Source organism: Eubalaena glacialis, chromosome 5 (genome assembly GCF_028564815.1).
Source record: "Eubalaena glacialis isolate mEubGla1 chromosome 5, mEubGla1.1.hap2.+ XY, whole genome shotgun sequence".
NCBI lineage: Eukaryota > Metazoa > Chordata > Mammalia > Artiodactyla > Balaenidae > Eubalaena > Eubalaena glacialis.
In genome coordinates this window covers 34,047,190-34,067,768 of record NC_083720.1, presented here as the reverse complement: position 1 = coordinate 34,067,768, position 20,579 = coordinate 34,047,190, and the positions used below count along the sequence as shown (strand labels likewise).

General features: G+C 40.3%; 1 protein-coding gene and 1 non-coding gene across 5 annotated transcripts in view; both read left to right on the top strand.

Moving 5' to 3' along the window:
* The first annotated feature begins 300 nt into the window (after positions 1 to 300).
* The window catches only part of NPNT (nephronectin), a 74,616-nt gene continuing 54,337 nt past the window's right edge, over positions 301 to 20,579 (top strand). For 2 of the 4 annotated variants that reach the window (XM_061192075.1, XM_061192073.1), the window contains exons 1-3: positions 306 to 556; positions 2,782 to 2,882; positions 17,447 to 17,497. In XM_061192075.1, the coding sequence (XP_061048058.1) occupies positions 486 to 556; positions 2,782 to 2,882; positions 17,447 to 17,497 (223 nt within the window). In that variant the 5' untranslated portion in view covers positions 306 to 485. Of the gene's footprint in view, positions 557 to 2,781; positions 2,883 to 17,446; positions 17,498 to 20,579 lie in introns of all 4 variants that reach the window. The other 2 variants (XM_061192076.1, XM_061192074.1) reach the window with 2 other exon arrangements.
* On the top strand, positions 10,636 to 10,708 carry TRNAK-UUU (transfer RNA lysine (anticodon UUU)). Its single transcript has one exon. It is a non-coding gene; the product is annotated as a tRNA-Lys (tRNA).

Here is a 20,579-nt window from a genome sequence, read left to right as displayed (position 1 = left end):
CCGGGCCCCTTTCCTCCCTGGCTCTGGCTTTCCTGCCGAGCACCCTGCTCTCCCCAGCCCAGGCCAGGCTCGCAACTTTCCTCCCAGCCTGGCGCTCACCCCGCTTGGCTGGTCCCCAAGAGACGCTGCCTTCCCGCGGCGCCCCCGCCCGCGAGCGCCCTCACCCCTCACCCGGGGCCCCGAGAGCGGCTAGTCGGGCGCACGCGCGCCCCCCGCCCCTCCCCGCAGGCGGTGCAGCTTCCCCTGCAGCACCTCCCCTCTCGCGGAGTGAGCTGGAGGGGGCTCGAAACGCCGCGCGCAGACCTGCTCCGGCTGCGCGCCGCGCCGCTCTCCTCCGAGAGTGGCAGCAGTAGCCGCGGCGGCCGCAGGGGTTCCCGGCTGCCGCAGCTCCCCGGGGGAGCCGAGCGCGCCTCTCCTGCGAGCCCAGCACCCCCAACCTGCTCGCCGCGCGCAGCTGAGCCGCCGCGCGGGACTCGCCGCCCACCATGGATTTCCTCCTGGCGCTGGTACTCGGGTCCTCGCTCTATATTCAGGCGGCCGCGGAGTTCGACGGGAGGTGAGTCGGCCCCCGGGGCGCCCTCTCCTGCTCCATGCAGCGCTAATTTCACACCGCCCTGGGGTTCCCCCTCTCTGCTCTTGGTCCAGAAGTTGGGCCACCGCGCAGCCTCGGCGGGAGGAGAGCCGTCGAGCCGCCCTCTCTACCAGTGGCTGCCCGAGGCCTGGAGGGCGCGCCCCCTGCGCGTCCGGGAACCCCGCCGCGGCTCCCCGGGAGAGGCTGCGCGGCGGCGCGAGCCGCCCACACCCCGGCTCGGTAAAGAGAGCTGGGAGAGAAGGGAGGCTGGAGCCGGGCGTCTGGGTTCAGAGGGCGCGGGTTAGCCGCCCCAGAGGAGGTGACGCGCGGGACATCCCTTGGCTGGGAAACTCTCGGTCTTGATTTAGACAGCTCTGCAGTGGGGAAACTTCCAGGTGGTCGGGGCCAAATCCCGGCTGGGAGCTGTCAGGGCCGCTCACACAAAGGGTGGGGAGAGGAAGCGACTGGGCTTCCGGGGGAGACCTGTTTGCCTCCCCACTTGGTTTTCTTGGCGGGGGTGGGGAACTCTGCGTGCGTGCGTGTGTCTGTGTGGTGTCTGTGTGTCTGTACGCACGCACAGCTCCCGAGACTTAGGGCGAGCCTGACTGCTGCGTGCTCTGACAGGTTCCAACAACCCAAGGCTCTGCTCCGCTCCGCTGTCACTCAGCCGCTCCTCCCGCCGCTGCGCGCGGAGCCCTCTTCCCTGCCGCCGGATCGGCTCCCGCGAGTGTGTGAGTGAGTGTGTGTGAGTGAATGTGTGTGTGTTTGTGTGTGTGTGTGTGTCGGGAGGGCGTGCTCGGTTGCCCCACCTCGGCGCAATTGCAGACCAGACTCGCCCCGAGCGCCGCTCGCTGCTGCTTGCGCAGAAACTAGGCAGGAGCAGCCAGGAGAGTTTTTAACTTGGGTCACACCGCCCTGCAGTCGCCCTCAGGCAACGACCGGCACCCACACTCCCGCCCCCGCGCAGCCGGAAAGACTGCCGCACCTGTTTTTCCTGCAATCTTGGAACGAATCAATTCCACGATTGATTGGTTTTCTTGTACCTGGAAGGAACGGAGGGAAGCCAGTGGAGCGCTGAAGAGAAGAAGCGCAGCTTCTTGTTTACCACCTGGTTGGAGGAAATGGAAAGTTCGTGGTTATTTGTCCTTTGGGCTTGGGGTCATAAGGGGGAGATGAAAGGAAGGGGAATTGAAAAGATTAGGGAACTAAAAAAAACGTGGGTAGCGGCCAGAGGCTGTTTTATTTTATTAAAGTAATTATTTGCCCACATTCGGGTCTGTTGTGCGTTTCTTGCACACATATTTGCAACAAGAAATACATCACATGATTATGCATAAGATTTCCATACAGCCTTAAAAAGATGTCTAAAACAGACAATTAAAATATTGATCCTCTAGGGGGAAAATGTCATTGAGGTAGGCGTGAATCTAAACAACGAACCGATTTACCAAATAAGGTGTCAAAGTGGAATCTGGTAGTAAATCTTATCCTGAAATCGAATGCTTGCTTTAGTCCTTATTTACATTAGAGAGGACGGTAACACGAATCGTTGATGCAGGAAAGTTTCAAACCACAAGGACACTTGAGATGTTAGCTACACTTTAAACTCTCCTTGGTTTTATTTAGTGTTCTTTCTCAAGTACATTTTTTTCTGGGAACTTTTTCTGAAGAAGAGTCATATCTGGAAAAGAGTTCTGTTTCATTTGATTTTGAGAAACCTCCTTTCCTTCTTCCCACATGTACCTGTTATATAAGGCAGAAAAATTTTTTCTTTCTGCTTTAACATGTCTTATTTAATACTTTTCAGTTTAAGGTGTTATCAGTCAAAACTGACTTTCCTCTCAGGAACAGGTGTGGGCCTTTGAGGAATCTTTTATTTCAAGCTTAAGAAACCATCCTGTGAGTGGCAGCCTTGAGAATTCTTGGTTTTAGCTGGTGCTCTTTCCTTGTAAGAAAGGATCTTCCCCTCCCTTCCCCCCCCACCCCCCACTCTTGGGCGGTTGTATCTGCGTTTGTCTGATGTTTGAAATTAGATCATGGCAGAACTATTTCCCTGAAGGTGTGTTATTGTTTTATTTCTTCAGGCATGAAGGAGTCCATAGAAAATTGTTGGGTGTGATTAAAATTTTTTTCTAAAGTAATAACAAAGAGGAAATTATTTTTAATTTCGAAAAGTATCTTTATTTAATTCGAATCTTTTTGTTTGGTAGGTGGCCCAGGCAAATAGTGTCATCCATTGGCCTGTGTCGTTATGGTGGGAGGATTGACTGCTGCTGGGCCTGGGCCCGCCGGTCCTGGGGACAGTGTCAGCGTGAGTATCACCCCTGGGACTTCAGCTTCCTTTGAGGGCGGGCTGTCCACCGTCCGAAATGGCTTCGCTCTGCACGTCGGAGGGCTCACTCCTGAGCAAGGCTTGGTGGTGTGGTTCTGACAGAGTCTGCAGTCCCTGACCTCTCATTCTGCCCCTTTCCAACCTGAGCCACCTGTAGGAAGGTGCCAGTTTTGTTATTCACAGAGAGCCACCTAGGATGCTCCTTTTAGCTTTTGTCCCCCATACCTCCAGCTCTTGTTTTCCCATCAGGCTTACTCTTTTCTTTGCTCTGGGCTCTGAGGTGTGGGTAAGATAATGAGTCTAGACTGTATTTACACTAAATAAACTCTGAACCTTATAGCACTTATAAATTCCTTAAACCATGGCTGTTGTATAAAGTGGCCTATTTGTAAATCTTTTTTTTTGAAGTGAGATTGTATTGACTGGCTTCTAAATGGACCACCCAGTATAATCCAATAATACCTCTGGAAAAAAACCCATCATCTTTAAGTTCCATGAGTAATCAACATCATGTAATAAGTGCCCAATCAGAACACTGATTTTTAATTTTACATGATCACAAATGGGTATTTTAATGGTAGAAATCAGAGCTACATCCCAGTATTTTGAGAAATTCATTCCCAGCATTTTATCTGGATCTTAAAATTTTATCCCACTCCCCCTAACAAAAGAATCCACAAACTATCAAGTAAATTTTTGGGATATCTTTGGAGCACGAGGTTGGCATGTCTGGTTAGATAGTGGGAACTGAGTTGGGTGCCATATATCCCAGTGTTTACTGCTGATGAGAAAGGGGCTTAGAGAAATAGGGAAGGATAGTTAAGTCTGGAGCTGGAAAGGGATGAGCCTGCCTTAGAGAAGTGCTGGCAGGATGAGGAATCAGGTAAATTTCAGTTTGGAAAGCTAGGCACTCCCTCAGCTATTTCAGTCTTTGAGAACTGTGTGTGATGCCTGTCCTTAACTTTGTGAAAGGAGGGAGAGTGACAGTCCCAGGTTGACCTCTCTGGTTAGGGACGGAAAGGTAAAGGGGATTAAAGTTTGTCTACCTGCTCCCTGCAAGCCACTGGGCCAGACTTTTTGCACAGTTGGGTCATTGCTGCTTTTTATAAAGGCAGATGGTGGTAACTCCAGTTTTCAGTAAACAAAAGAACTAGGTAAAGGTTCTGTGCCCCCACTGGTTAGTCTATTCCCATTGTTTTTAAGGGAAGATGGTCAAAAAAGAAGAATGGTACCTGGTGAAATAAAGTCTTATGCCACAGGGCCAGAGGTATTTGCACAGCTGGAGGCCACAGGTGTGGAACTTGAAGAGCAATCCGGTGTTGATAAGCAAAGGGTGAAGAGAGGATTCTTCTCTTGACCCAATACACACACCTCTCCTGCATAAAAAATAAGTAGTTTCTTTGCAGGAAGGGAGACAGTTTCCTCCTCCTTCACTGCCTTCATTTTCAGGACACTCCCAGAGCAAATGTTGCAGTGCTTTGGGTGTGCACAGGCCGCCAGCCCCACCCAGGACAAGGCTGCCTGGTAGAGTGCCCTGAGCTCAGTGGAGTACACCGTCCATGAAGGCAGCGTGTCAGGGCAGTCGCCAGAAGCACGCGGAGGAGTATATTTGCACTCTGCCAGATGTGCTGAAGGAATTCCGCGGAGAAAACTCTATCTCTTAGAGGTTCATCAACTGCGGAATTCCCCAGAAAGAACCTCTAGGAGCTGTTTTATGTCTCTTTACCTTGGAATTAAATTTTCTCTAATATACACTGACTTGGCAGTTCTGAATTTGAATGAGTTTAAAGACCTTTGAAAGGTCCAGTGGCATTACAAAACTTAAACATCCAAGTGATTTCCTAGCATTCCACTTTCTGCACAGTAGCTTTCCCAGCAGATATGGGACACTATTCTGTTATTTTCTATACCTTCATTTTGTTTCTAAAAGACTGCACAGTGGTCAAATATAGTATTGGATAGTACTTATCTTTTCCTTCCTGTTATTGAATCTGAGGAAGCTACAGCATGGCATGAGGTAATTACTGAAATGGTAATAAATGCGTAAGGTGATCCTGCACAAATCACAGTTTACCTTAGATTTGGTGGAAGTTTGAGAGGCAGCATAATGGAGGGAATGTGGACTCTGGAGCTAGATTGCCTGGGTTTAAATTAGTTCCACCTCTTATTAGCTGTGTGACTTTGAGCAGGTCATTCAATCCCTCTGTGCTTTATTTTCCTCATCACTAAAATGCATCTAAAATAGTACAATACCTCCTAGGACCACAACACAGCTTAAGTAAGTTATGATTTGTAAAGCGCGTAAAACTACTCCTGGCACAGAGTAAACACTATTATGTGTGTTTGATGAAATTAAAGAAATGTAAAGGACTACTGCTACTGACACAGTGTTCTGGGATGGGACATACCCATGCTATCAGATTCTTTGTTCTTTAGACATAATATATGCATTTTTGCATTTATACTGCTGAAATAAAAAAATGGTTCCAAGGTTCTGTGTTGCAATAAAACAAAATGCCTTTAAACTAAAAAGGGCCAGATGGATCTTTACCATTAATATTACAGATGGCAGAGTTGTAAAAATGAGTTCAAAGATGGATGCTTCCTTGTCTGTGTTTTATTTTTGCAGAACTTCAGATGGTCCAAATGTCTCTTACCAGTTCAGAGATCCCCCTGTCTTTGTTTTGCTGTAAACAGGTAGAGGAATGTGGGAGAGGAGGTCACCTCAGAGTGGGAAGGAAGAACAGTGGCAAAACGAGGCTTGTCGGGGACAAATGGAAAACTCCTGATTAGTTTTTAAAGGAAGATTTTGTGAAATTAAAACCTTTGTCACTATATTTATTCAAGGAAAATACCTTGCTATTCTTTAACAGTTACATCTGGTAATGGATTACCTATAAAAATTCCAAACAGCTTCTGGGAAATCTAATGTGAAAAATGTTTTTGCCTTCCTGACCCTTAGATAATCTCAGAGTTCTTTTTCCCATGAGGAGCATTCTCCCTTCCTTAGCAAAAGTGCCCTGGTTCTCGTTTTTCTGAATGATTCACTTTGGAATTTTCCTTCAAATCAGCACAGCAAAGCAAAAGGAAACTGTTCCCACCTGCATGTAGAAGCTCCCAATTTATCCCTTAGAAGATGTGTAAGTTGGGGGAGACCATACCCTCATCATACTACTTGTCAGGTCTCACACCCTAGAGCACTGACCCTTAGGTGAGTGTTTACCTCCATTTGGTTGAGCATACGTGAGACATATTGACTCAATATTCGTGTGAGTCGAGTATATGTATTTACACAAAACATGCTGCATTTCATTTTCACTTGCTGCCCCCCTTTCCATGCACTTGTTGGGAGAAGACAACGAACATGGCAGGGGGCTTGCGTTGCCCAGCCTCGCTCCTGCCTCACCAAGTCCAGCCACAAAGCCCTGTTCAGCCAGACTTCCCGCCCTTCCCTCTGGGACTGAGGAAGGAAGGACCAGAGCTGCTACCCAAACAGGCACAGGAGCTGTCCTTCTGCTTCCCGCCTGTGCCACCCAATATTCCCGCCCCGCTGGCGAAAGCATGACCTATTCCAGACATAGGCAGGTTATGTTTTCATTGTTCTTTTAGAGATCATACCCGTACCTTCTTTCTATCCTTTGATTCTTTGTTCTATGTTCTTGACTTAAAAACAGATCTCTACATGTTGAGCGTTCAAAATTGGGTTTTCCAGTTAATCGTCTTGGGCTTTACCTTTATTGACTATTGATATGGCTCTTGATTGTAAAGGGAAAATTTCTTAATATGTTTGTAACACACCGATGCTTCCATATTTACAGCACACAGCACCTTAATCACTTAGATTATCACAAAATACTTGTTTCTTGCTCTGTAGTTATTCTATTTAACTTCCTTAACTTTTCCATCTTGTTAATGGCGCATTTCGTTTTAATTATTTTTAACAATTTCTCTACTCCAAGTGGAGATCTCTGTAATAAAGGTTTCTCAGGGTTTGTATATCTGATTTTAAAAAGCCATGTATTCCGTGGAAACAGTTCTTAACTAAAAGCACTAAACAATTTGGGACAGCTGAGTGGAGCCCTGACTTCTTTTGTACCTGATTAGCTATTTAACATTTCTCAGCTGCAGTTTTCTTATTTTACAAGTGGATCTCTAAGGTGCCCTGCAGCTCTAAACCCCATCTGAGAACTTCCTTAATATTGAAAAGGGTATATAGGGTCTAGATATTGCATTTCTGTATGGTTGTCTTTCTGTTTACTTGGACATTTGGCTCTATCTGTGGCTATAACAATAGTGTTTCTGTTGAAAGCACTTTGTTAAGGTATGAAGAAAAACTCAAAATACAACTAGTTCTAGGTTTCAACAAAGCTATTCAGTTCCTGAGTTCTTTGGCTGTCATTGAGCAATTTGTGGTTTTTGAAAGAATTTATATAAATTAGGATGGTTTTGTATCATTTTTCCTTAAGACCAGGCAAAATGCAGGTGTTTTGTTATGTTTCTTTGGAGATTTTGGTGAGAAGTGAAACCTACTCCTAGAGTTTGCTTTGCTTTATTAGTTCTAAATCTCGTTTTCTCCTCCCTCCTCTCTGAAGTTAGTAAAGGCTACAACTGTACAATTGCCATGTAAAGTGAAAATTTTTGATTTTTATCAGTGCTAGATAAACTTATAGGTTAGTGCAACTTAAGGACTGAGAAACAGTAATTCATTCTGAAACTGTTTTGGAGTTGTCAAATAATTTCACTTGGATGATGTATGTTACGGCTAATGATCGTGGACCACTAGAAAGAATGGTGAACAAATCATTGAATTATTTATTTCTGTATTTCAAATGAAATGGTTATTAGTTAAGCAGAGAATTTTGATTTGGTAAGTGAAACATTTAAATTTCATATTTCATTCCTTATTCATATCTGGGTTCAGGAATCAGCCTCTTAAAAGGAACATGATTTTTTAATTTTTGCTCCCTATGTTGGTCATTGATTTCCTGTCCCTAATCACAAAAGTATATAGATTACACCCTTCTTTGATTTTTTGGATTTTGAATACTTTCTTTAAAATAGTTAAGAGTAAACAAGAAGTATTGGAAGTGACTTTGAAGGCCACACATAGTGTTCCCCTACTATTCCTAGTGAGTGCCTTTCCATTAGTAGTGAACAACTATGGCAACCTCCACTGGCCATGAATCAGCATTTTATAGATGAAGCAGTTTTGTTTTGTTTTGTTTTGTTTTTTAATGCTATTCTTGTCTGCTTACATTCTTTTTATGTATGTATGTATGTATGGCTGTGTTGGGTCTTCGTTTCTGTGTCGAGGGCTTTCTCTAGTTGCGGCGAGCAGAGGCCACTCTTCATCGCGGTGCGCGGGCCTCTCACTATCGCGGCCTCTCGTTGCCGAGCACAGGCTCCAGACGCGCAGGCTCAGTAATTGTGGCTCACGGGCCGAGTTGCTCCGCGGCATGTGGGATCTTCCCAGACCAGGGCTCGAACCCGCGTCCCCTGCATTGGCAGGCAGATTCTCAACCACTGCGCCACCAGGGAAGCCCGAAGCCGTTTTTTATATCCATACAACCGTACGCGCTCCAGGAGTAATTGGGAATCTCAAGGCAGGTTGTGCTGTTCAGAGCCGTGTTGAAGATTGCCAGCAGGTCCCAGGCCAGCTTAATGGAGCTGAGCACGCTTCACTGTCTTAATGTTTATCAGCTTCCTCCTCTAATTTTGGGGTGAGAATGCAAAATCTCAGGTTTTATTTTTTGAGGTAGGAATACATGCAAAGCAGTGGACAATCTTGTAACTACTTTCAGCGCTAAACCTGAATCTCCAAATCCTTAGGAAGTCAATTTTTTGTTTAAGATTATCCAACCACCACTTTCCATGAAAAGGTTAAGAACAGCATGTACTTTGGGTGACTTCAAGTAGTCTTGGAATGCAGATTCCAAACTAGAATCAGTGTTGAAGAAGTTTGACCTTTTTCTGTAGGTAGTTTTGGAGTATGTGTCATCTTGAGAGTTAAGGTTCACAGAAATTACCTTGTTCCTTCATTTTTTCCCCCCATTAGAACTGATCTTTATATCATACTGTTGAGAGCTACTAATTTCCTAAGATCCCCTCATAAATTAATCTGGGCAGGTCTTAACCTTTACGGACTAGAAATTTTAGCACTTCTCAGGCTGGGAGGTCAGGTCAAGTAAAGGGAAGCCCTTCAGTGGCTACAAGTTCAGCTTCTCCATCTGCCCTCCAATACCTGCCACAAGGAGATGCTGCCTGAAAGCGCACGTGCGCGTACACCTGGTCCCGAGGAGCCGCTTCCAGCCCAGAAACAGCACTTTGCTACTGGGAAACTTTTTGATAAGCTTTGGAAAATGTAGGTGTGCTTCCCACACCCCCTTCTGTAGCAATTGTAATGGTGGTTTTCATGTTATATGCATTTTCAGTCAGTTGAATCAATTGCATGCTTTTAAAGCGAATCCAGAGATGCTGAGTGATTCCCTGAAGTTTCCTTCAGTGAGTAATGGAAGATATTCATCACAGGGGCTGCGCCTTCATCACGGGGGAGATGAAAGGGAACTAGAGAAGGGTTATAATGGTCTAATCCTCATCACTCCTCCCCTCCCCCACCGCCATAACAGATACTTTTGCCCCTTTCCCACCGATTTTGTGCAGGCTTAACAATTTTCCCATCAGTCTTTTAAAACTATTTATTTTATAAGAGAAAATGCATTCATCGCCTCAAATACCCCTCCTTAGAGCAGTAAATGTTACCAGGTTTTTGTATACCTTTCACAAATACTTTACGTACTTATGGGTAAATTCTTATATATCTTATATATATATATATATTCTTATATATAGCATGCTATATACACTATTTTATCTTCTTTTTCCCAAAAATGCATCTTGAAAGACTTTCTTTATCATCAGCACATGAAGAGCCTGCTTACTTTTTTATGGATGTGTAGCATTCCACTGTATGGCTATACCATAATTTGTTAACCAGTTTCTTATTGGTGGACATTTATGTTGATTCTAATCTTTTGCTAACACAGTTCTAAAATAAGCAACCTTAAACATACATTGAAAAAAATATTGTTCTGCAAGATAACTTTTATAGGTGGTCAAATGACATATACAGTTGTAATTTTGACCAGGTGGCCAATGGTTTCTTCCTTGGTAGTAAGCAGGTAAATGAAAGACTGGATTGCAATGCTGACTTAAGGTTCTGGCAATTCCACATCCAGAATCTGATCTGTTGCTTGACTCTAGGATGCTCTAATCCCTACTCTTTCCCAAAAAACTCCTCTGACAAGTCAGTGAAGGTCCTTCTGCCCTCATTTTTCTTCTGTTTAATCTTGGACTAGAGGCAACTGGTTGGGAGGATAGGGTGAGGTTGTCCATCAACCAGGATCCCCACCTGGCCTCCTGCCTGTCAGTTGTCTACTCTTTATGGATGTGAGGTCCTTTTTACTTATAAGAAAGACTCATACATTCTTTTAGGAATTGCTTAATTCGTTGACCTTTTATTATGTTTATAGTTCAGCCGTAATTTTTACAGCTATGTATATAGTGTTTGCTTTTTTACTAGACCCATTACCTGTTAGGGAGAAGTATGTAGAATTTTGATACCTGAATAAAGGTTTTTGGGATACCTGCTATGACATGAGTATTTTCAGGCAATATTAAACTATTGTACCAAAACACTTTTTAAAAGTGACTTTGAAACTGTAGGGGTGGGACGTCCCTGGTGGTCCAGTGGTTAGGACTCTGCACTTTTACTGCCGAGGACCCGGCTTCAATCCCTGGTCGGGGAACTAAGATCCCACAAGCCACGTGGCGCGGCCAAAGGGGGGAAAAAAAAACAACTGTAGGGGCATATCATTTCCATTAGTTATTCTAATCCTTATTCCAATTATATCTTAAGTCATCTTATTTTTAAAAATTAAGAAATGTGTGCATAAGTTAAAAATTAAAAGAACCAGGTTGGGGGAGAGAGAAGGCAGTGAAGGTAAGTCTTTCTAACTTCTCTGTTTTCCTGACACCTAGTTCCAACCTCCAGCAGGCCACCACTGTTCCCTGTTGATCTTTGCAGAGATTTCTAGGCATTTCAAAAATTTTCCTTGTTCATAAAATGATGGCACGAAGTAAAACTAGTCTGTACCTTCTTTTTTCATGTAATGTTACATTTTGGAGGCTAGTCCTTATCAATTCATGTAAACCTGACTCATTCTTTTAAATATGGGTGTATCATATCTCTTTTAAATATGGATGTACCATAATTAATTTTAAATTAATTAATTAAAAATCCCCTATTTATGTACATTTAGGTGGTTTTCAATATTTCGTTTTTACAAAATATGCTGTAGTGAATATCTTTACACATTAATCATCACTGTTATATACATACAGATATGGGACAGATAGTCATCCTATTTTTATGTAAGTACAATTGTTGAAGAGCTCTCATTTTATTTTTATAAATTTTCTTATATAAAATATGTAACTTAAAGGCGATTAAATCATGGATAATATTACAGAGTGGAAACCTTCCATTCAGTCATTTTCTATTTTTGATTCCTTAGAAGATACCTTAAAAAACGAATAGAATGGATTTATTTCTGTGTTTTTATGCCCTACCTTGTTTGGGAAAGGATGTGAAGTGGCTTCCAGGAATGAATGCAGTAAAATAGGAAGATAGAATTAACAATGGCTAGAGGAAGAAAAAAGGATAGAGTAAAAGGTAAGATGTTGGGAGGCGAGTTAATAAGTGCAGATATGTAAGCCATAGGATTTAAATTATGTTTCATAATTTGGCTGTTAGTTTCTGCTAGCCAAAGGAAAAAGGGAAGTTTCATTGCTTATATAATTCATGTTGTTTGTTAGGGAAAAATCAAGCCAGTTATTTGGGGAAATTATGGCTTTTCCCACATATAGTACTGAAAAAAGACTTTCATGTGGTCTTCAGAGAGTGGGGTTGAATGATGGAGTGGAAGGGGCTACAGCAACGTTTTTATCGTGAAGCAAGTGGTGGTTTTGTAAAGCTGTTCCATAGAAGAGCCTCCAACCTAAGAAGAGGCCCTTACTCTAGAACTGCAGTTCATAGAAAACTATTTTACAAGCAGCTTAAGAAACGTTATACATACTTAGCTTTCTGATGACTCAGCTTGATTCAGCCCAGAATATCTAGCAGTGATGGGTGAACTGTATAGTATAGGGCTTTGGGTGGACAATTCCAGGCTAGACAAAAGACAGTTTCAAGTTAGGATCTCTAACAATGTCAAGTTTGCTGTAATATTCATTCAAAGCTAGTCCATATATTTTTTCTTTTCTTTTTTTTTTCAGCCCATGTATTTTAAAAATCAGTCAGCAGTTGATGGAGTTGGTACCCAGAGGCATTGGGAATGGAATACAGATAGGTGTCTCCTAGGATCCAGTATTAGGAGACTCTGCAAAGAAATCAGTGGGAGAATTTTTTGTATCAATTTTGTATGAGTTAATTATTTTTGTATTCATTGAATATCAGTATAAAAAGTCATTACCATTTTGTATGTACTTACTCATTTTCATGCAAATTATAACTTGGGGTAAGAGGTGAGGCACAAACATTGCTTCCAGGAATCATTTATCCTGCTTATGCTGTTACGTGGAATAAGGGCCAGTGAGCCCAGCAACAACAAAATCTTTGAGCAGTGCTCATTTCCCCAAAGCTCCTGATTGTTATAGGTGTGCAAAGGAGCCCAAATGACCCTTAGTTTTTATTCTAGTTCATCTGGATCTCATGGAGGGCAGCTTTAAATAAGCCACTGGGGCCTGAATAGACTCAAAGCAGAGTCTCATGTCACCGTCCAGACACAAACTTAACTTGTTTTCACTGGGGTATGAGGAAAGGTTAATCCTCATGCACTCCTGAAGCTCCATTGGCAATGGAACCTGAAACTCTGGGGTACATATGCCCTAGGAGAATCTCTCTCTCTCAAAAAAAGAAAAAAAGAAAAGAAAAAGAAAGGCTCAACATCGATGTGTCTGGAGAGGGCCCCAATCCAGTAAGTGCCCCATCTCCTTGGGAGAAAGGGACTTTGAATGCCTTTCCCCAGAGATCAGCACCAACCAAGAATCTAACCTGTCCAAGAATTGTCACCCTATATCAACCTGGAGGGGAACCAAGGAGTTTACATTGCCAGGGCCAAGAGCTTACATTTCTTTGTGGGAATAAATAAATGATCAGTTCTCAAATATAATAGACTGTAGCCAAGATATTTTCGTTTGAAAAAATTTCAAAGTGATATCAATCGCTGACCATAGAAAAATACTGTAGCATAGGCCTGATGTGATTGACAGTGCATCCCTGGGAATCTACCAGAGACAATTGGTTTCAAAATGTATATCTAGTTACTTAAAAATCATCAGTGTGTTACAAGGTATAGAGTTCAGTTAAGTAATATCAAATATAAATAAATTTATATTTGTGCATTTTAAATTACATTTAGTGCATTTTAATGCACTAAAGCTTCATTTTAAATTTTCCAATTTCATCACGTAATTACTACTAGTGCCTAGTTGAGATAATTATGGTCGTAATATAAATACTAATAAAATTCCTAATAAAGCCAGCATAAAAGAGTATGTTACAGCCTAGATGTGATAAAGTATTATTATGTATGGTAAAATAGTGTAGATATCCATGTGTTATTACATATTCTTTCATAGATAGTCTCAAGAATTTTAGTTTTAACTTAGCCTGATGAAACACTGTTAAGTCAACTTGTTATTCTTACGTCTGATAGAAGGAAAAAGAGATATGAATAATCAAATTGGTTTTGTAGCTTTATAATATAGTAGTTGATTTTGTAGAAGAAACAGTTTTCCTCCTAATTATATTTAATTAGAAGCCCTCATTTTCTGCCATATATTAACCAAAGGCTGGAGGCAGCCTTGGTAGGTATTAGATGCTGGGGAAAGCCAACTTGAGACTAAGGATTTGCTGTAGGTGATTTGTATGAGGATAGTCTAGAATCAAATAAATTTTAAAACTGAACACTTCATTTGGTTAGTATCTCTTTAATGGTCCTGTAGATTAATGATATAAATTCTCCAAAACTGACATTGTTTTCCTATTATAACATCATCAGATCACAAGGTTAAGGTTGTCTTTTGTAAATATTACTGACTTATTTTGAACTTTTAGAACTATGTCATCACAGTTTAAATTTGTGCTAATGTACACAAGAAACTATTAGACATTTCTGGATTTATGCTTACTTTGCCAAAAACCGTGTTGTTTTTCAAAAATCTCTAGCCTTGTTTTTATAGATCAGGGTTTTCAAACTCAGTTTCTGTGAAAAACCCCTAAATGGTCAAAGGTGTGTGTTTAGCACACAGACTAACTCCTTGGATAGATTTTCCGAACATAAGCTTCCTGCCACCCAAAATATTTTGCTAAAGCCTTTGTTACCTCCTATTTTATTTTAATGTTAAGATTTTGTAGGTACTTAGTAACTATCTGCCAAATGCTTTCATGCCAACAAATAGCAAATAATAGAAAAACACAAATTGCAGCTCATGCTTAAATGTGTTTTTTTTTAATGTACATGGATGTTTAGAGTTGATTTTATATAACTTACTGTGGCAATAGTTTCTACTGGGTAAATTGTCCCAAGCTCATCTGATTACGTAAATATTTCGTGGTGTTTCATATAGATAATGGTTTCAAGTTCTTTTGTCCCTTGGATTGAGTTTTTAAATCAAAACTCAATTGAGTTTTTACTGATGAATTAAAAGGTTCATTGCATCTTGATGTCTATGTATGGCCAAAAATTAGGATATTCCCCTCTATAGTTTATTTCCTAATTAAGGCAGAATTGTGTTTTTTTGAAACAGGTAAATTGGGGGAGAAAATATAAAATTATGAAGAAATTATTTGTAGATTTGTTAAATGTTCTGTTCTCTAATCTTGTGTTGAGGTCTGATGAATGCTATAGCTTTAATGCCTATAAAGCAGTAGACTGAAAGTTGGGGTCATCCAAATTCTTAGTCAAAATGCTATTCGTGGGCATGGGATCTGTTGTCCTGGATGTTGGTGTTATAAACATGCAGAGTTGGAGAGCTGTCTATGAGTAGAGTTTGCCAGGCTACTATTAACTTTTTTGACAATGAGAAATACATGAAATTTAGGGTTGGGGTATGGAGAACATCTTAGAGTTACTTTTTTTCTAGCTAGAGATTAGGGTTAGAAGGTAGAAGTACAGTGTCAGGGAGGACCATTCCCTTTCATCTGTGTACCTGGCATTTATCACCTGGAAAGAGGTGCCTGTATCATGCTTAAGAGACTGTCTGACGATATGCCAGAAGATAGGGATACCTTTGGCTAATAAGGAGGCTCAGTTCCTTTGGGTTTCTTATCCCTCATTTTCCCTAACTCTGTCCAAAGCCCAGGATGGACTCCAAATCTGTAACCTGTGTTTAGCAGGCAAGAAAAGTCATCCCCGAATAGTTCAGTTTCTCTGGTTTATATTAGTCACAATTTTATACAATCATTAGGGTGCTTATGATCTTTAACCATGCCTGATAATCACTGAGACCCCTCAGTAGAGTGTAGTGTCACTGAGAGCCCTCAGGTGAACTGAAGCAGTGGTCTGGGACAAGTCGCAGGAGAGAGTTCTACAGTTGTGAATTCTCACCAGGTGGCTTTGCTGGCGAGATTGCATGTGTTAACCACTGTGGCTCTTTACAGTGGCTGTCGGGAAACAGGTTATCAGGAAAAAATGGGACAGATTTTTCTATATTATGTGCTACTAATGAATCCTATTTTAGTGCTTTTTAGTGGGGTTTATACCACAAAACAGTACATGTAGGGCATTTATTTTTGGCAGCTTTCACAAAAACCGTGGTGATGGTTGCCTATGAAAATTTCCTTATGTGTCAATAGAGAATAGATTCCAGAAACTTCCTGGAAATAATCTTCTCCATGTTTAAAATTGCTTTGATTTAAAATGCAGTTTTGTATAGTTTTAAAATGCAAATTTTAGAATATGGGGCATTGGCTAAAATTTCATGCTAAAAAGTCTTACTTAATGGCTATACATACTGATAACATAAAACTTGCTAAATCTATGTGTGTCAAGGCTGATTTAAGTAAGAGAAATGTGACCCAACTTAAGATATTATGAACAAAAATAAACTATACAGAACTGTTGGATGCTTGGTACTAATATAACTACTTAGAAAACAATGACGTTTGCTATTCTTCATTGGCTTGTTTTACCTTTGTTTAAAAATCATTTAATATTTTTTCTTGATAAATTAGATTTTTCAAAATTGGCATTTAAAGAGTATTAAAGAAACGGTATCCTTTTATATTTTTCCCTTCTCATACATAACCATAGTCATAAACAGTTTTCTTTAATATGTGATCCAGAATATAATTTGCAATTTATACTTTGATTTATTTTCAGCTTTTTGCTTAGATTGTGCCTGATATATTTCATTACTTTTTTTTAAGAAATGTATCAACATCAAGATATGGTGAGTTCTTTTAAAGTTATAAACCTAACCAACACACAAAAAAACCTCTAACAAGCAAATGTAATGTGTACCTTTAAAAGTACAGAGCAATCATTCTGGATCGATAGTTAAATTATTACTTTAATTGAATCAAATTGGACTTAGAATTTTTTTCTTCTAATATTACCTAAAAGAAGGCTCCATTCACCTAATTTTAAATTACACAAATAAATACACAAATGGAAAGTTAAAGTCTTTCCTCTTTAAAGCATATTTTATGCTTTAAAGAGGAAAGACATTAATCCAAAAGAGAAGTCATACAATCATCTCTTCCCTTACCTCTAGGATCTCTAGGTTGGTCGAATGCTGACTATTACTAGCAGTGTTTCAAGTTTCTTCCATTTACTTTCATTAAAATGGGTAATTTACGTATCTTCAAGTGAAATGGCTGAGCTTTCACACTAATTATTGTTGCTATTGACAACCAAAGCAGCCATGCAAGAAGAAAATGCTGTGGAAGGAAAGAAAAAAAAAACCTTAATATTTCCTCTGCAAAGTTGGAGAGAAAAGGGAACACACAGTATGTAAGAAACAGGTAAGTAAAGATATATCAATTTAAAAACTACCAGACTTGGTTACTAATTTATCAAAAGTTTTAATTTTTTTCAGATATTTTGTCCAACACTCATTTAAATAAAAGGATACTGTCTCTTGGAACCAAAAATTAATATTCTGAAAATGAAAAATTGGATTGGAAGGTACAGTGTCACAAAAGGTCTGAAATATTTTAATTTAGAATTTGAACTATGAAAGAATAGCACAACTTCAATTATTGGTTAATATTTTTGTTACAAAATGTTTTTTAATGACAAAATGGTGACTAAAATATACTATTTTGAACATGTCCTAGATTTTTTTGTTTGTTTCAGAAAAGCACTGAAAGTTGCATATGTGTAAGTCTCCGGGAATGTAACAAGTTGATAAATACCCAAGTCCAGCCTCCTTACAGAGAAAAGATCTGGAATTTCTTTTTTTGGACATTTGTTTTGCAGCTTTCTACGTCTTAAGGCAGAGAATAGCCAGGATAAGGTGCCAGCTCAAAGGTTAGATGAACATATTTTTTGAAATAATTTTGGCTAATCTATGTCTTGAAAGACATACAGTACTTCTAAATAATAACTTTACAAAGTTATTAATAAAACTTAACACTAGTTGTGTTTTTGAGTTGCTTTTGGTGGGGGGGGAACTATATTCCTTAGAGATGTGTTTCTTCTGTTCATAGTTTTATGTCAGTTATTACATTAAACTTTTCCCTTTCAGTTTATAATTCCTTTCTCCTGTTTTATGAATCTAATAAATTGACCTCCATTCTAACTTAAAGGACAGTTTATGTTTTTAATACTTAAAGAAGCAAATAAAAAAAAAAGTCCGCCAAATGAAATTACTAACACCATCTTATCATTAACCTGAGGGAATTGTATCTCATATTCATTAATTCTCCATGGAAAGAATCAGGTAAGAAGTATTTTTATTGTATAAGATATGTAAGATGTTATAATAGCACCTCGTAGTATTCATGCTATTGTTTTGGTGCATAAAGTGTTTCTTGTTTTAAATATTTTTGGAAGTGAACAATGTTACCTAACAAATCACCCTTGTGATACTTTTGTGGAAATTTTTGGTGAAATATGTGAAATTCTATTTAATGGAGTTGGGGCCAAGAAGACAATGTACTTTAAACTGATAGATGGAAGATACTATGACATGTCAGAGAAAATGGTTTTAAGGGGAGATTTTACTGAAATCACTTGGGAACAAAATTGATAGTTCTAGAAATAAAAGTTAAGAAATTTCTCTGTTCAGGGACACTTAAAAAACCAAAGCATATGTATCTTATATTTACTATCAGCTATAGTATTAACTAGCAGAGCTATGGCAGAGGTTAAGGATGTCATAACAAACAAAGAGTATAATGTGGGCTTTGTCACCAACAGATGTGGGTTCAGGACCTGTTCCTGTGACTCACCAACTATGACATACTAGATATTTTATTTAAATTTTCTGAGCCACAGTTTCCTAATCTTTAAACCTACTTGGCAAGATTGTTGCTGGCCATAAGGAGAATGCCTCATGCAGAACAGTTCTTGATAAATGTTTGCTATTATTATTGTATGGTCAATATAAAGAATACAAATGAACTTTGAAACAGTGTTTTAGTTTTACTAGGGTCCATGGTATAGCATGTTTTAAAATACATTTTGTTTACCATGCCCATCATTTGGAAAAAATCCATTGGAAGTAGTAGAAGATTTCTCAGATTATTCATTTCTAAAATAAAAACTGTCATTGGATGACCATCTGTGCTTTTGAACCATTCCTTTTCCACTTCTTTAATAACATCCATTTGCAAATGTCAGAGTGAAGTAGGGTTTTGGTTACCTAACCCAAGGAAAAGGAACTGGAAGCATCGAGAATTGAATTGTAGAATTACATGTAGAGTTACTTAGTCATTTATTTGACACACATTTGAGAGTTTACTAGAGGCAAGGAGCTAAGTTAGGGGCTGGCAGAGATACAGAGATTAGTAAAACATGGACTCTTACTTGGGAGGAGCTGAGTTGGTAAGATGGTTGTCTCTTATTCCTTCCAGGATTCTAAAGTAGGCAACAGTTAAGGATAAGAGTTGAGGCTGTTTAGAGGAAGAACTACTTCCTGCTGGAGAGGATCAAGGAAGATTTCACAGCCTCAGTAGTGTTTAGTTGATTCATTCATTCAATAGCTACATACTGAGGGCGATTACCTGTCTGATCCTGTGCCAGCCACTGCATATACATCAGTAAGATGAAGCTACAGGCATTTATGTCATTCCCTGTCAATGTTGAAGGCCCACAGATGAAGACAATATTGAGGTGTGTTTTGAGATAGGATATCGTGAGAGCACGTCTCAGTGGGCAGTATCCCCGCCCAAGAGTGATGGGCTGGTGGCCTAGCTAAATCCCGAGGGATAAGTAAGTCAAGTAAAGGGCACCCTGGCCAGACAGAAAAATGCACTGAAACTTCAGAAGCCAGAGTGAGAGGCATATTCCAGGAAACGTAAGAACCTTCATTTGGCATTGGGGTATGTGTTTGAAGGATATCTGATGAGAGATGCTGTGGGAGAGGTAGGAATGGGCTGACTCATGGAAGGCCTTTGATGTCATCTTAAATAGAGTAGGGTTTATCCCAGAGTTGCAGAGGGAAATTGTACAGATTTTAAGCAGGGAAATTACATAATCAGATTTATGTTTCATAAGTTATAAGCTGGTGCCAGTGGGTCAGATCTAGCATACAGGTGAATTTGATTTTGCTCACAGAGAGTTCTAACATTTTTCGAAATAGTCGCCAGTGTTTCCGAGGAAAAATGGGTATCAGGTTTTGTTGATAAATCAGTAGCTCTGCATTGCTGCAAGGAATTGGTGAGCTGGAGAACATGGGATAAAGTGCAGATGAAGACTTCAGTGTTGGATGTGATATGTGTGAAGTGCTTACGAGACTTTGAAGTGGAGAGATGTGATACGTGGTTGGATTCCAGGGCCTGGAGCTCAGGGGCGAGATGTGAGAGGGGCAGAGGCTGTGATCTGATGATCTCTCCACCCCTGTCCTACCCAAACCTTCCTTCCCCTCCGTCACCTTCAGTCAACATTAATGATCCTCACAACTACCTCCATAGAGGATCCATGTTACACAGTATCAGAAGAATGTGGGAGAGGTAAAATACTATATTGCCTGTCGGCTGAAATGTTCTCTGAGAGTTTTCAATTCTTGAAAAACTTTCTTTCCAGTTTACCATTTTGGCCTCTAGCCGAAAGAAATGAGTAATTCAGCATTTGTTTATATCAAAGGCTGAAAAACATCACACTCTACAAACATTCTATCTTTTTTCCCCTTTTGGTTGGCTTTTTCTGTTTCCCATCACTATCACTCCTAAAAGCAAATATTCAACTAAAAGTAAATCACTGTTAGGAATGAATGACTGTACTTATGTTTGAAGTTTATATTCTTTCTTAGCTGAACATACTGAGAGTCAACCCTGCCTCCAGGCCTGGCTCAGATGCCACCTTCTCCTTTCTTTCTTCCTGATTTTAGCGGCAGGAAGTCTCTTCTTTCTCTACATTTAGTTATTAACACTGGCACGGTGCCTATCTC